The sequence below is a fragment of the Salvelinus sp. IW2-2015 genome, linkage group LG20, assembly GCF_002910315.2.
Source record: "Salvelinus sp. IW2-2015 linkage group LG20, ASM291031v2, whole genome shotgun sequence".
Taxonomy (NCBI): domain Eukaryota; kingdom Metazoa; phylum Chordata; class Actinopteri; order Salmoniformes; family Salmonidae; genus Salvelinus; species Salvelinus sp. IW2-2015.
In genome coordinates this window covers 58,701,398-58,716,365 of record NC_036860.1, presented here as the reverse complement: position 1 = coordinate 58,716,365, position 14,968 = coordinate 58,701,398, and the positions used below count along the sequence as shown (strand labels likewise).

Genomic DNA, 14,968 nt, shown 5'->3' with positions numbered 1-14,968 from the left:
GTTGTCCGCATGAGGTTCCTTGATTGGTGAAGCATGTAGAGTTGATCCATAGTTCGGGGAATGGGAAATGGCATCGAGTAGTGCGGGCTAAATGGAGAAAAAGTTGGTGAATCAACAGCTGTGCTGGAATACGAACAATATGGGTATCAGTTCTGATTGTATGGAATGGGATGATGAGGGTCAAGGACCAGAATGGTCGGTAGTGGAAAGACAGGAAGAAGAGAGATCATGATACAGAAAGCAGTGGAGCGTCTAGTAAAGAAAGCATAAAGAGGGCCAAGGTTTGAATCAAGAGTAGTGATGTGTTGGAGTGGAAAGTGGTGATAGTGTTTGATGAGACCACAGGGCCTCACTTACACCCTATCCGACTAACTAATGCTTTAGAGAAAGAGGTAGGTGAAATGAAATTAGCTTGGTTCATTGGAAATGGCAGATTGTTAATATTGTGTGGTAGCCAGGCTCACCAAGAGAAGATTTAGAAAATGGAAAAGCCTAATGGGAAGAAGATTAAAAGCCATGTCCCTGGGGTCCCAATATCTATGTCCACAGATGATATTAAAATGTGAATGGAGACAGACTTATTGGGGCCAAAAGGTTGATCAGTAGGAAAGAGGGCCAAAGAAGTGAAAGCTTGTCAGTGATGCTGAGGTTTGAGAAAGTCTTGCCGGGAAAAGTACAGATAGGATTCCTTAGTGTCAATGTTAGAGAATTTGTCCCGTATGCACTGCAGTGTTTTAAATGCCAAAGAATGGGACATGTAGCTGCTCAGTGTAAAGGAAAGAAAAGATGTGCCAAGTGTGGAGGGGCACATGATTATGGTGAATGTGGAAGCAATGTGATGGTTAAGTGCTGTAATTGTGGGGGAGAACACAGTGCAGCATTTGGTGGATGTCAGCTACAGAGAGAGGCTAGAGAGGCTCAGAGATATAAGATCAGTCATGATGTATCATATGCAGAGTCCATAAAACAGGCTGGTGGAACTACAGTGTGGACTGATGGAGCTTACATGGATGTACCTGTAGTAAGTGGACCTACTGTCGGGTCTGGTGCTTCTGCTGGTCCTGGCATGGTTTGGAGGCCTGTTCAGAAATCTTGTGCTCATGAATGTGCGGTGTCAAAGGACACTTTGATAATGAATGAAGTTGACTTCATAGCTGTTATTGATAAGGTTATCAATACGACTCAGGTTGTGGAAAGCAGGTTGAATGTTGTTGTGGAGACGGCATATGTTACAAATGGTTGTTGACATACTGAACAATCCTAAGGGTGGAGTGTTTCAGCATGATATAGATCAAGATTAATGGGATTGGGGGGGGGGGGGGGGTGCTAGAAGTTAGTAGCGACCTCCCGGGTGGCGCAGTGGTCTAGGGCACTGCATCGCAGTGCTAGCTGCGCCACCAGAGTCTCTGGGTTCGCGCCCAGGCTGGACTGGGTTCGCGCCCAGGCTCTGTCGCAGCCGGCCGCAACCGGGAGGTCCGTGGGGCGACGCACAATTGGCATAGCGTCGTTAGGGAGGGTTTGGCCGGTAGGGATATCCTTGTCTCAGTATGTAAAAAAAATAAAAATAAAAATAATAATGTCATAAAATGTATGCACTCTACTGTAAGTCGCTCTGGATAAGAGCGTCTGCTAAATGACTAAAATGTAATGTAAATGGATTTAATTTGGTTTTGAATTGTATTTTCATGGTAGTACAGATTTGTGCAGATCATGATTGATTGTACATTCCAGCACAGTAGGTGGCGGAATGCACTTAAACGATTGTTTCCGGACTGCCATGATATCATAGAAGAAGAAGAAGAAGAAGAAGATGAAGAAGAAGGAGGAAATGGTTCCAATCTTTTTTCCACCATTTGTTTTTCCCATATGGGATTTTATAAACACTTCAAATAAGGACTGTGTTTCGTGTAGGCTTACCGTGGCGTGATGTTTTGATAACCATGTAAATCTCTCTCATTACTTTCACCTGTATTTCCCCCCCAAAATGAAATGCTAATTAGATGTTAATGTAGCTATCATAAAGAACTACAAATGCCATTATGATCTGGACGAGACTGCCGACTCGAGACATAGGTAAGAATCTCTGGATTAACTATCTAATGTTAGCTAAATGTAGTAATAAATAAATAAATAGGCTACATTTCTTTGAATTGACAATTCTGTGAACTGTCTTGTGCAGGTTTTAAATTGAATCAATACCTGTTAGCAAAGATATCAGTTAAAGATGACGTGCAAGACGGTTTTGTAGTCTTGCGTGATGCATAGTTTGATGCTGTCACGCCCTGGCCTTAGTATTATTTGTTTTCTTTATTATTTTAGTTAGGTCAGGGTGTGACATGGGGTATGTGTGTTTTGGGTGATTATATGGTATAGGGGGTGTTGGTTGCAGTGTATGGGTTTGTGTTGAGTGTATGTGTCTAGGTATGTCTATGGTTGAGTGTAGGTGTTTAGGAAAGTCTATGGTTGCCTGATTTGGTTCTCAATCAGAGACAGCTGGTTATTGTTGTCTCTGATTGGGAGCCATATTTAAGGTAGCCATAGGCTTTAGGTGTTTGTGGGTAATTGTCTATGTCTAAACGTTAGTAGCTTGTGTGTGCACTTTCGTTTTGTAGCTTCACGGTCGTTTGTTGTTTTGTTAGTTTGTAAAGTGTTTTGTTTCGTTTTTCCTTCTTAAAATAAAAAGAAGATGTCTTATTTTTCACATGCTGCGTTTTGGTCCGTCTCTCCTCCACACGATCGTGACAGATGCTAATGATCATTTTTGAATCTGAGTAAATAGAGCCAAATATATTGATGAAAGTCACCTTGTTAGAGATTTACATGGTTATCAAAATGTCACGCCCTTATTTTAAGTGTTTCTAAAATTCCCTATGGGAAAAATTACTGGTGGAGAAGCGATTGGAACCATTTCTCTGTTTGACAGCTGGGTATCATGACGCCTCCACTGTGGGCCTCTATTATATCTCAGTGGTAGGATACATTGCTGCCAGCACTAGCAGGTCAAGCAAAGAACTAAAATGAACAAGTCACTCAGTCAAACTAATTATGATTCTCGAGTCAGTAAAAAGAGTAGTTAAAAAAGAACAAATCGTTTGCGAACTCCACATCACTAATGGACTCTTACTTTCAGTAGGCCTACAATATGACATAACTCACCTGTCAGGTGAGAACCAGCCAACCATATGACAACTGATCTGACATGCTATATTTGGCAGCAAATGGTAAATAATTATTTTGATGAAAATGTATCATCATTGCACCTTTATTTTCAATCAGAATTTTAATATCTCTTGTTGAATATAGAATATAAGCATTGAAATACACTTTCAATATAAAAACGTAAAATTGTATGTCATTTCGGCCTATTCAATGCAAAGTCACAGTTATTCATGAAGGGAGGAAGTGTCTGTGGACTGTGTTGTTCTTGAATGAAAACCACTTCACCTCAAAATAATCACAGTAAATTAGATAAAGGTTGTTGATATAAACAAGAAACCCCCAAAATACAAATATCGCATCACTTTGTAGACAGTGTTCAGTTGTTGTCATAGATACAATCTGCAAAGAAATGACAGCTATTACTAGAGATGACTGACATTTGTGAAAAAAAATTCTCAGACAAGAAAAACATATCAGCACCATATTGTAAGAATAAAATTGATAGCATTGATCGCTTGATCTTCTGATTTAGCATATATTATGATATTCATTATTAAATGCCATTGCATGTCAGGTCTGAAACATACCATCACCAATGTCATCATAGATATCCGCATCTCTGTAAAAGCAAAACAGATGATTGGTATCAAATTCTGGGTATTTCATATCCAAGCATTTTTCTCTGCAGTTTAGTAAACTGTTAATTACATGCTATACAGTATATTACTTGTATTTATGGATGTGATTTTGTATTATCTGTTTTTGTGTTGTACTTACTCTACTACAATATGGCTGGTCAAGACGTAGCCAACTGAAGGAGAGAGAGATGGGAAGAGATCATTGAAGTTAGTCCCCTTGCAGGTTTGTTTTATTGCAGAACGCCTATGTATCATACTGAGGATTCATTGTTACTCACACTTGCCCTCCTCATTTCTGCAGATGACTTTGTTGTCTACAGGGTGAACGATAACATCCAGAGTTTCCCCAGGTCTCAAAAGCAGATCTTTACTGCTCCACTTCTTATTGGCCAAGGTGGAAATGATGGTCACCTGATAGAGTACCTGGATCTCCCCATCATACTATAGGTATGAGAGGTCAGGTTTGAGGGTCGAACGAATGTACAAAAATTTTAAAATTATAAACGTAAATTGTGATAATAGCCAAATTACCTTGAACTTCTTTCTGAATTCCTTCTCTTCCTTTTCAAATTTCTTTAGCTTTTTAGGATCTTTGTCCTCAGCCTTACCCTTGGTTTTATTTAGTGGGAGACTGAAGAGAGAAAAACGGGACATTATCAAAATGCTTCCCAGTGGATGATAAGGACATTCTTATGTAATTACAGCGACTTTGTTTAAACACGGGTAAAAAATATTCTCTCTGTCATTACCTGCTGATAGGTGGAGGCAGATGGAAGTTAGTGGTGTCAACATCATCATAAATATCTGAATCACTGACTTCAGAAGATTTTTTTAGAACAACAAAAGATGCAGAGAAATAACATCAATAACACATTGAAACGGAAGGGAAGTTAACAATAGTTCTCAAACTTCTATTCTTCAGTTGTTGTAATGCCACCGACACAGAACACACATAGTCACTCTGCATATTAATCATATTAAGTTACCAGTATTTCCTGTCTGGTCAAACTGGGAAGGTGGGGATACTCTGAAAATGACAAAAACAGAATAAAAATATTAGTCCATGTTATGGCTGGTGCAAGTTGATTTTATTGATTGTGGGTTCATTGTAATCAAAAGGACACAAATCAATACAGAGAATCTAGCAATAATAAAACAAAAAACAGGTCAACAAATCACAACTAATTGAACTATGATTAGAATATTTTTTTCACACCTGTACATAGAACATTGTAAGTGAGTGCATCTGCAGTAGATGTATAGACAGAAATGGGGAAGGTTGTTCATTCATTAAAGGATGTAAAATAAGTATTTTATTTAATGATTTACAGTGCTTGACTTGGGCAGGAGCTCACCAGAGCTAAGTACCGTTACCCCAAACTTTCTACTGCTTGAGCTCCTGGTATTGTGGAACTTCTGCACCTAAATATTAACGGTACCGGGACCCAACATGAGTACTAGCACCTATTTCAGTCCAAGTCAAGCACGGATGATTTAAGTATGATTTCATTAAATTATTCAGTAGTGAAGTAATGAATCCCTTCAGTCCCTCCTGATTAGTGCTTTGATATTTGGGGTTATCGGGTTAGGAGGTAATTACAGTGTATTTCCTGATCCATCTTATGGTATTACTCAATTTTGCTGCCTGGGCTTTTCCTCCACTGGTCGAAGACCTTAATAAACATCCAAGAGCGAGGTTTAGGAGGGGATCTGGAGTCCGAGGGGCTAGGGCTGCACATACAGACTTATTCACATACTTACACACACATGCATAGAAAGTATACACTCACAGATGAATGCACACCAATGAATCTACACCATCATAGTGCAACATGATTTTCTCACCTGACGTCGAAGCTTGAATCGTCAAGCTCATCATATATGTCACTATCCTCATCAGGAGGTGGAGGAAGAACCACTAGGAATGACCAAGATAAAAATGTAATCTAGATTTAACTAAAGTCATTTGTGACCACAGTGCCATATTGTGTTGTTCAGTTTCAATATTACGTTTTGGTCATTTGAAACTTACCTCCTCCACTCTTGATCCCACTGGAATGAGGAGGACATAATTTCATTGGATCACATAATTACACAATCAAAAGACAGAAATAAATTCATGCTTTACATTACTATAATAAGGTATTCATGTCTTTCCAATGGTTATTTGTCTCAAATGTTTTTTACAGTGTCAGCAGGATCGAGAGCCATTTTACCTGCTGAGGTCATTCTGAAAGGCCACATCATCGTATACCTCCGGTTCATGTTCCATATGACTGGATATAGACACACCCTGACGCTTCAGGGTGTCAAAGTCAATCTCAACAGACTCAGTCTTCACATAGCCATCTGCAAATATACAGAGCACATGTTAGTCTTGCACATGAAGAACAGTCAAAAGGATGTGAGGGAGAAAAGTAATCTGGAATAGGAGTGAGGAGGAGGGGGAGGGGGAGACAGCTGTCACTTACAGGAGCCGTCCTGTGACCTCCCTAGCCAGCGTCCCTCTGGGTTGTCCAAAACACGCATGATGTCAATAGACTCTCCCTGCTTTAGCCCCAGGTCCGTCTTACTCCCTTTACTGTCCACTCTGGCCTGGACCCTGTTGATGACCTTTAGTGGACCAGTCAGCTGACACAAAAGGAAACATAAATACATGATAGAAGATGCAGCTTAAACACATTCACTTCATAAATAGTATACCGGATGGACTCTACAATACAGCAAGATCTAGGGGAACTACCGAACAACAAGCTTTTGGGTACACTTACTTTGAATTTCTTTTTGGCCTCTTGTTCTTTCCTCTCACGTTCTTTCTGTTCTTTCTTTTCCACCTGTCGTTTTTTCTCCTCCCTCTCTTTCTTCTTCTCTTGCTCCTTTGATTCCACTGCCCCCCTGATTATAAATAAGTGTCAGTGGTGTTAATGCTCATTAAAGTACAGTGTTCATATAAAACTATAGACTTGTCTCAGACATCTCATCAGCTTTTGGGCACTATAGAGTCCTCTGTCTCTATGTCTTAAACCTGTTTCCAATTTCACAGATTGGTACAATACAAAAAGTTGAATAGAACTTGGAGGGAATCTTTCTCACCATCTTTCATCAAGATCTTCATACATTTCATCACTTTCACTGTCCTTTTGGATGAAAAAGATGCAGTCAGAATAGTGTAAGCCTGTATGGTGGTATTTAATAGGCCTAAATTGGACAAATTAGGAATTAGGAAAAAAATTCACCTTAGTCTTTTGACTAGGATGTCCTCCAGAGGGAGGGGGTGGAGGATTGTTCATTAACCCCACATCATCATAGTTCTCATCTGAGTCAGGTTGGATTCTGGAAGCAGAGACACAAAGTCAGTCAACTGGCCAAAATGACCCACCACATCACAATGGAAATAAAGTCAGTGGACAAGTATGCCACTGGGCATAGACGTCAGTTCAACGTAGATTCCATGTTGGTTCATTGTAATTTCATTGAAATTATGTGGAAACAACGTTGATTCAACCAGCGTGTGCCAAGTGGGATTCTACTGTGAAAGTTACTGAAGGAAATAATGAATAGTAGGATATAAACAAAAAAACAGGGTTTTGTGAAAGGGAAGGTGTGCTGTTTCTATGCTCTGAAGCAAGTACAGTGTGTGTCTACAGGCTTATGTGCATTTTAATTATGTATGTATTTCACAGGAGGTTGGTGACAACTTAATTGGGGAGGACGGGCTCGTGGTAATGGCTGGAGTGGAATAGTATCAAATACATCAAACATGGTTTCCATGGGTTTGATTCCATTCCATTAGCTCTGTTCTGGCCATTACTATGAGCCGTCCTCCCCTCAGCAGCCTCCTGTGATGTACTTCAATGCCAGTAGTGGTATTTTCTAATATCGTCCAGATTTCACACGACTCTCCTCTGATTGTCAGAGTCCGGTACTCACATGGCTTCTGGTGGTCGCAGGGGCAGGCTAGGGGCCATGGGGTGAGAGGGCAAGGGTGGGGCCATATGGTTACTGGGGTGAGAGAAAGGGGTTGGGGGAACAGATCCCTTTTTTAACCCAGCAGGACCTTCAGGGGAGACAATACAGGCCTTTAGATGACCTCCTCACGCATACAGTGTAGAAGGAAATTGCATGAACATGTTCATTTTCAAATCAGCTGCATATAGTGATTGAATACAAGCATTTTGCTACACCCGCAATAACATCTGATAAACATGTGTATGCAGTGGCTGATTTAGGTATAAGTGACATGGGCGGAATGGTGACATTTGCGCGATCGGTTTTCTATCGATAATTTGCACGTCACATCAATGATATCATGTCACCGTGTGGGACTTTTTGGTCAATTAACCTTGTCGGAGTGGGCGCACTGATTCTAGTTTGTGAGCTAGGCAGGCTACTGCCTGGGAAGGTCTCCCACTCACAGGTACAAGATGGGGAGGGGGGCGGGGGTAGGTTGACCTCAGGTCTCCCCACTGGAAGCCTGAGCTAGGGGAAGCGGGGGAATCTATCAAATTGCGCACCTCTAACTTTGTACAGTACTAATGCAATTAGTAAAATCAGTCACACTACAAAATGCTACCAAATAAACCACAATTCATTCATAATACTGTGAATATATAGTATATATAGTTTCACAGACATATTGTTGCATTTTTTTCTGGTTTGTGCGAAATCGTTAAGAATAATATAAAACCAGTCTGAACACCACCAAGGTGAATTAGTTTAGTCATGACTCTTGGTTGACAGTGTTGGGGAATGGGTAATGTATTGATGCTCGAGTGCCAAATCAACACAAATTAGTTTCTATTTGTCTTTGTTACTTATTTTTTTATATTTATGAGTCTTATTTTTGTATATGTTTTTATATGTATATAGTTTTAAATGTTCTCATTATTTATTTGGTTGTGTCCAAATGTCAGATTTTCTTTTTTTTGGGGGGGGGGGGGGGGGGGGGGGGGGTTGCCCAGGGATCCATACAAGCTAGAAACGCCACTGTCTGTATGTGACAAATAAAATTAATTTTAATGTGATTCAAACATCAGTCCTGCTTTTTCTGTGGATGTTATTCTGTAGTTGAAAGGGAGAATAGCAGAGTTTGAGATGACCCTTGTACTCTTGGATACCTGGTTACTGAATATGGTGAATTTCATCCTGCATGTAGACAACAATCATTACTCAAATCAATAAATAGTGTCTGTAAGAGCTTTGGCCTACATTCTCACCAGGGGGAGTGTGGAATTCACATTGGATTGTTTTCTCTGCTGACTAACAGTAATGTATGCAAACCATGCTGAAATCTGTCTTTAGTCAAAACCATATCCCCATGTGGATCCGAACCTGAATCCTTTCACTTGAATATGTGCCTGTTTAAAGAAGAACTTCCTAGTTAGGGTGCAAACATCCACTGTAGAAAGGAGGAAGAAAAAAGAGAAACTAGAGAGGGAACTTATTTAGGAGAAGCATTCATTTCTGCATCTTTGGTTTTACATTTTGACATTAAATTACAGCGCAGCTGCGTGTTTAACTTCACTTATTCTTTATGTAACAAAGCTTATATAAAGCAACACACTGTACTGTAAAGCAAATTCAACAGCTTTAATCTGTCTCTCAGTTGTCAGATTCTGTCTTGTGATGAAGACCTATGATGCAGCCGAGTGTGTGAGTGAGTGTGTACTGTACGTGTGCATGCATGTGCGCGCGCGTGTGTGTGTGTGCTCTACTACCCGTCTCTGGGGGTTCTGATCAGTGGAGCATACAACCACATAAACCCCTCTGGTCTGGGTGCAAGACGGAAAGTCTGAACAACTGCAGCATGTTTAGAAAACCACAGCAGAAGCATCTTCGCTATTGATGGATTTGGCCTTACGTGACTTATTAGTTACGTTTGAGACAGAACACTTACCACCGGGACTAGCCTCTGTGCCCTTCTTGAACTTTTCCAAGGTGACCCTAGGAGGCCGGTTGGGTTTGGCTGGCGCAGTCCCTAATGCCAGGAAATTGGGCATGGGGTTCATTTTGGGGGGGGGCGGGCTACTGTTGCTCACCCCCACGACCGGGGAGGTGGGATCCAGGGGCTTCATAATGAAGCTGGGTTTCTTACTGGCTGTAGGTTTAGGAAGACAAGAGTCGCTGGAAGTGAGGGGAAGTTTGGCTATTTCCTTTACCCCATTCTCAGATAGGGTGTCTCCTCTATTGAACACGTTCTGTGCAGTCCTAAAGTTGGAGGGTTTGAGGATAGAAGCTGCTCCCAGCGGTTTGGTTGTAGAATCCACTGCTGCATCCACACTATCCTCTGTCTGTAGACTCATCTTTGCAATGGAGATTATGTTTTTTTTGGAAGGGGGTATTTTGGGTGGGATGGAGTTAGAGGTACCCCCATTATCGTCAGGTTTGGAGCTGCTGTCTTTGGCCCAGGAGGGTTTGGCCACACCCAGGGGTGGTTTGGGAAAGGCAGACTTGGTGTCAGACGAGGTCAAGCTCAGAGAGGGCTTCTGGAGAGGGAGTTTGGGCAAAGGGCTTTTAACCTCAGCATCCTGGCATATCTCTGGGCCAGGTGGTTTGAGTTTAAAGGGGTACTGTTTGACAAAGGAGGGTTTGCTGTCCTCTTGGGCGTTTCCAAACTTACTAGGGATCACTTTGATTTTGGGCAAGTCCCTGACTTCTGGAGCGCTCTTGGTGGACATGGTGCCCTTGAGGAAGTTGGGTTTGGGCGCGGTGGAGGCTGCGCTGCCTGAGGTGCTAGTCTCCAGGGCAGGTTTCTTAGGCTGGATGGGGGGTCCTGAGGACAGGGTGGGATGCACTGCAGCTTTTGGACATTCTGAGGAGATACTCTCTGTGGCATTTCCCCCCGTGTTGAAGCGAGCCATGATGGCCTTCACATCAGACTTGTTGTCCTGCTGGCAGGAAACAGAGAAGACTACTGAGGAGGAAGTGTGCTTTATGTATACACTCTCAGGAGTTTCCCCTAATAAATATGAATTTGAGGAAGACGGAAACATTTAATGTCATTCACATCAATATTGCATTATCGATTCATTAACCACCATTGGAAATATCTATACTATACAAACACAGGCACATTTAACGAGGGAGCTAGAGAAAGAAGAGAGGGAGAGAAAGGGAGAGAGAGGGAGAGAGACGGAGAGAGACAGGAGGGAGAAAGCTGGAGGTTGTAACAATTGTTCAATAACTGACATTTAGAAATTACTCCAACTTCCACACGTACAGTTGCTCATACCAAACCAATCACAACATCTAAGAGAAAGGTTGCTCTGTGATTTTACAGCTCAGATTGAGTTTCATCAAAGGACGGACTCTAAAAAGGATCCTAAGCCTTACGACCGAACCCTGAGTAAACTATACTGCGTTTGCACCATGTTGGTATTTTTAGCCACTTCAATCTCACTGAAGTAAGCCAACAATGATTCACTTACCTCTTCGTGTCTTGAGGTACTAAGAGCACTTAGACCCTCAGGACCCAGTGTGTGACAGATCACACAGGAAATGCAACAAAGTCATGGTGCTAAACAGGAAGTGGACACATAGGTGTTTTGTGCTCACATTACTTGATTAACCCATGCTCTGCTTTGTTTTTCATAGTCAATATAGTTGGTTTAACGATAATGGTTCTGCTACTTACTATTTGACAAAAACAATATATTGAATGGCTGGTTGTTAAAAATATAATTACGATGACTTAAGATGGCCCAAATAATCAGATTACCACTCTATGGTGAAAGAGTTCTTTAACTTCTGTCTCCGCCTACATTGTTGTTGTAGCTGTAGTCTCTTGTTAATCCTGTATTTCTATGCTCAAGATGCAAATTACAAAAAATCTCTTTATTTGTGTTCTGTCTGTGTGAACAGGTACCATAGGTTCTGGGAACTCTACTCTGGTGTGAGGTTTTGAACATGCATCTGTTATAATCTGCACTAGTGATAGCTGCAGTAAAAGACTACTGTATGCTCCATGTTGTTGACAATAAGGGATAAGTGATGGATGGCTTTCCTCTTGTGTAACGGCTTTCGTCGGTGGAAGGAGAGGACCAAAGCGCAGCGTGGTTAGTGTTGATCTTAATTTAATAATAAACCAAAAACTAAACACTTCAAATACAAAAACAACAAATGTGAAAACCGAAACAGTTCTATCTGGTGCAGACACACAAAGACTGAAGACAACCACCCACAAAACCCAACAGAAAACAGGCTTACCTAAATATGGTTCCCCAATCAGGACAACGATTGACAGCTGCCTCTGATGAGAACCATATCAGGCCAACACAGAAATACAACACAGAGAACACAAAACATAGATTACCCACCCCAACTCACGCCCTAACCACACTAAAACAAGAAAATAAAAAGAACTATGGTCAGAACGTGACAGTACCCCCCCCCCCCACCCCCCCCCCCCCCCCCCCCCCCCCCCCCCCCCCCCCCCCCCCCCCCCCCCCCCCCACCCCCCCCCCCCCCCCCCCCCCCCCCCCCCCACGCCCCCCCCCCCCCCCCCCCCCCCCCCCCCCCCCCCCCCCCCACTCTCCCCCACCCCCCCCCCGCCCCCCACCCCCCCCCCCCCCCCCCCCCCCCCCCCCCCCCCCACCCCCCCCCACACCCCCCCCCCCCCCCCCCACCCCCCACCCCCCCCCCCCCCCCACCCCACCCCCAAGGTGCGATTCCGGGCCGCCCACCCAAAACCTGAGAACCTATATTAGGGCGGAGGTCCTGGCGGCATTTGGAGTCGTGTTGTGTCTTAGTCCGCTTCTGTGGCCTCCTAGGAACGGCGACCCTCGCCGCCGACACTGGCCTGGGAACCCTAATAACCGAGCCCACAGGACTGAGGGACGCCTCTGGACTGAAGGACGCCTCTGGACTGAAGGACGCCTCTGGACTGAAGGATCCTCCTGTCTATAGTCACCTCACCAGAGATGTGCTGCATGTCTAGCAGGAGTAAATTACAGCCAATAACAGAGGTTCTACAGCAACACATTTACTTTTTTGATACATGAGATTAGTTGTCTGTGAGCTGGGGATGATTATGGTATGACATGGCCTGGAGCAGTTACATAAAATCCATGGGTGAAAAAAAAGTAGGCTGTTGTAATTAAGATGACTTAGTATTAATGATTTTTCCAACGAAATAACTAACCTCCTGACACGCTAAGAAGAGGTCAGTGTCTTAGATGTTGTTCTTACAGCTCAATAAAAGATAACATGTCTTGAGTAAAAGCAAAGAGGAAGCAAAGGTTTCAAGTTGAAAAGGCTGTATTACACAATCCAGACTGCCACAACCCTGTTGAGCAAAACTGCTTGGAACAAGTACTTCTCTAATGCAGAGCTTAAGAGCTACTCTAATAAGAAAAAACAAAAAGACACCTACAAACTCTTCTAATCTCCGTCTCATAGCGCTTTCATAAAACCTCAAAGAAAAATGTGCAAAGAAAAAAGGGCACCGTATAACAAAGAAAATGAAAATAGAATAGTATATATTTACAAAACTATAGTAATAAATCAACAGGCTACCACCTGCTCCTACCTGCCACTACACTACGTTGTACAACAAGGACTGTAAACAAACAGTAAAGCTTTCCCAAGTGAAATGTTCTGCCCTGTTACATGTATATCCTACTACCATTCACTTTTTATGTATAAACCCACCTGGCACTGACCTGCATATACTTGCATTCTCATGTTTCTTTAACTCTCATTGCAGTTCTTGTGTGGTTTTTAATCAGACTTTTAATTATTTTTATCTATGTTATCTAAGTTATGATTATCATTGCGCTGTTGGAAAGATCTCTCAAGGTTAGAATTTTACTGTACCACAGGAGGATGTTGGCACCTTAATTGTGGAGAATGGGCTCATGGTAATGACTAGAGTGGAATGAGTGGCATGGTGTCAAATACATTAAACACATGGTTTCCAGGTGTTTGATGCCATTCCATTTGCTCCGTTCCGGCCAATATTATGAGCCGTTCTCCCCTCAGCAGCCTCATGTTCACTGTACTGTTTTACACCTGTTGTATCCTGTGCACGTGGCAAATCAACTTTGAAACTTGAAACATGAAGCTAGTTATACAGTAGCTAATAAAGATACAGTACCATTTACTTCTCAGGGTCTCAACTCACGATGATATGATTGTAAGGCTGGTACTCACCATAGTGGGAACCGTCAGCGCCCAGGGAATCTATCCAGTCTGTACGTGGGCTGGTGGTCCTTGGGTATGGGAGAGTCTTTGTTTGTGCATGTGAATGAGTTCCTCTGTGTGTGTGTGTGCGTGTGCGTGCGTGCGTGCGTGCGAGAGAGAGAGAGTGATCGTGTGTTTGTGTTTGTGTTTTGTGTGTGTGTGTGTGTGTGTGTGTGTGTGTGTGTGTGTGTGTGTGTGTGTTGTGTGTGTGGTGTGTGTTGTAAGCATTTGTGATCTCAGTGTCTGTGTGCTTTTAACAACTTCCCCTCTCTGCAGAGGGACTCCTGTTGAGTCATAAGTACGCCTTACACATTCTATCCATCTCCTGTATTTGCCTATTCAAGCAGCCCCACTGCTGTTTCCATCTCCACTGAACCACCAGTGTCACACGTCTACTGTAATGTTTGTCATGTGAAATACGGCCTCTCTCCTCTCTGGACTACCGGTCAAAGGTTTTAGAACACTCTAACTAATTCAAGGGTTTTTCTTTATTTTTACTATTTTCTACATTGTAGAAAAGTAGTGAAGACATCAAAACTATGAAATAACACATATGGAATCATGTAGTAACCAAAAGTGTTAAAACAATCAAAATATATTTATATTTGAGATTCTTCAAAGTAGCCACCCTTTTCTTTGATGACAGCTTTTCACACTTTGGCATTATCTCAACCAGCTTCACCTGGACATGCTTTTCCAACAGTCTTGAAGGAGTTCCCACATGTGCTGAGGCACTTCCTTCACTCTGTGGAGTGCTTCTCCTTCACTCATCCCAAACCATCTCAATTTGATTGAGGTCGGGGATTGTGGCAGCCTGGTCATCTGATACATCACTCCATCACTCTCTTTCTTGGTAAAATAGCCGCTTACACAGCCTAGAGGTGTGTTGGGTCATTGTCCTGTTGAAAAAACAATGATTGTCCCACTAAGCAAAACCAGATGGGATGGAGTATCGCTGCAGAATGCTGTGGTAGCCATGCTGGTTAAGCTTG

The 14,968-nt window shown here is 42.6% G+C and overlaps 1 protein-coding gene across 3 annotated transcripts; it reads right to left on the bottom strand.

The window, feature by feature from the left end:
* Window positions 1–3,246: 3,246 nt before the first annotated feature.
* On the bottom strand, window positions 3,247–14,031 carry LOC111979906 (FYN-binding protein 1-like). 3 transcript variants are annotated; one of them, XR_011481790.1, is made up of 17 exons: window positions 13,947–14,031; window positions 9,694–10,684; window positions 7,728–7,854; window positions 7,034–7,130; window positions 6,891–6,934; window positions 6,569–6,692; window positions 6,269–6,428; window positions 6,014–6,146; window positions 5,830–5,849; window positions 5,643–5,715; window positions 4,784–4,824; window positions 4,547–4,609; window positions 4,329–4,428; window positions 4,076–4,238; window positions 3,937–3,970; window positions 3,747–3,778; window positions 3,247–3,558 (listed from the first exon to the last, which is right to left on the bottom strand). XR_011481790.1 is itself a non-coding variant. In XM_024010589.1 (17 exons), the coding sequence occupies exons 1-17, from the start codon at window positions 13,947–13,949 to the stop codon at window positions 3,536–3,538; spliced, it is 2,232 nt and encodes a 743-aa protein (XP_023866357.1). In that variant the 5' UTR covers window positions 13,950–14,031; the 3' UTR covers window positions 3,247–3,535. The 3 variants fall into 3 exon arrangements, 2 of the variants coding, with proteins under 2 accessions (XP_023866357.1, XP_023866358.1); XM_024010589.1 differs by having other exon boundaries at window positions 4,547–4,613; XM_024010590.3 differs by lacking the exon at window positions 13,947–14,031 and adding an exon at window positions 11,225–12,184 and having other exon boundaries at window positions 4,547–4,613.
* Window positions 14,032–14,968: the final 937 nt, after the last annotated feature.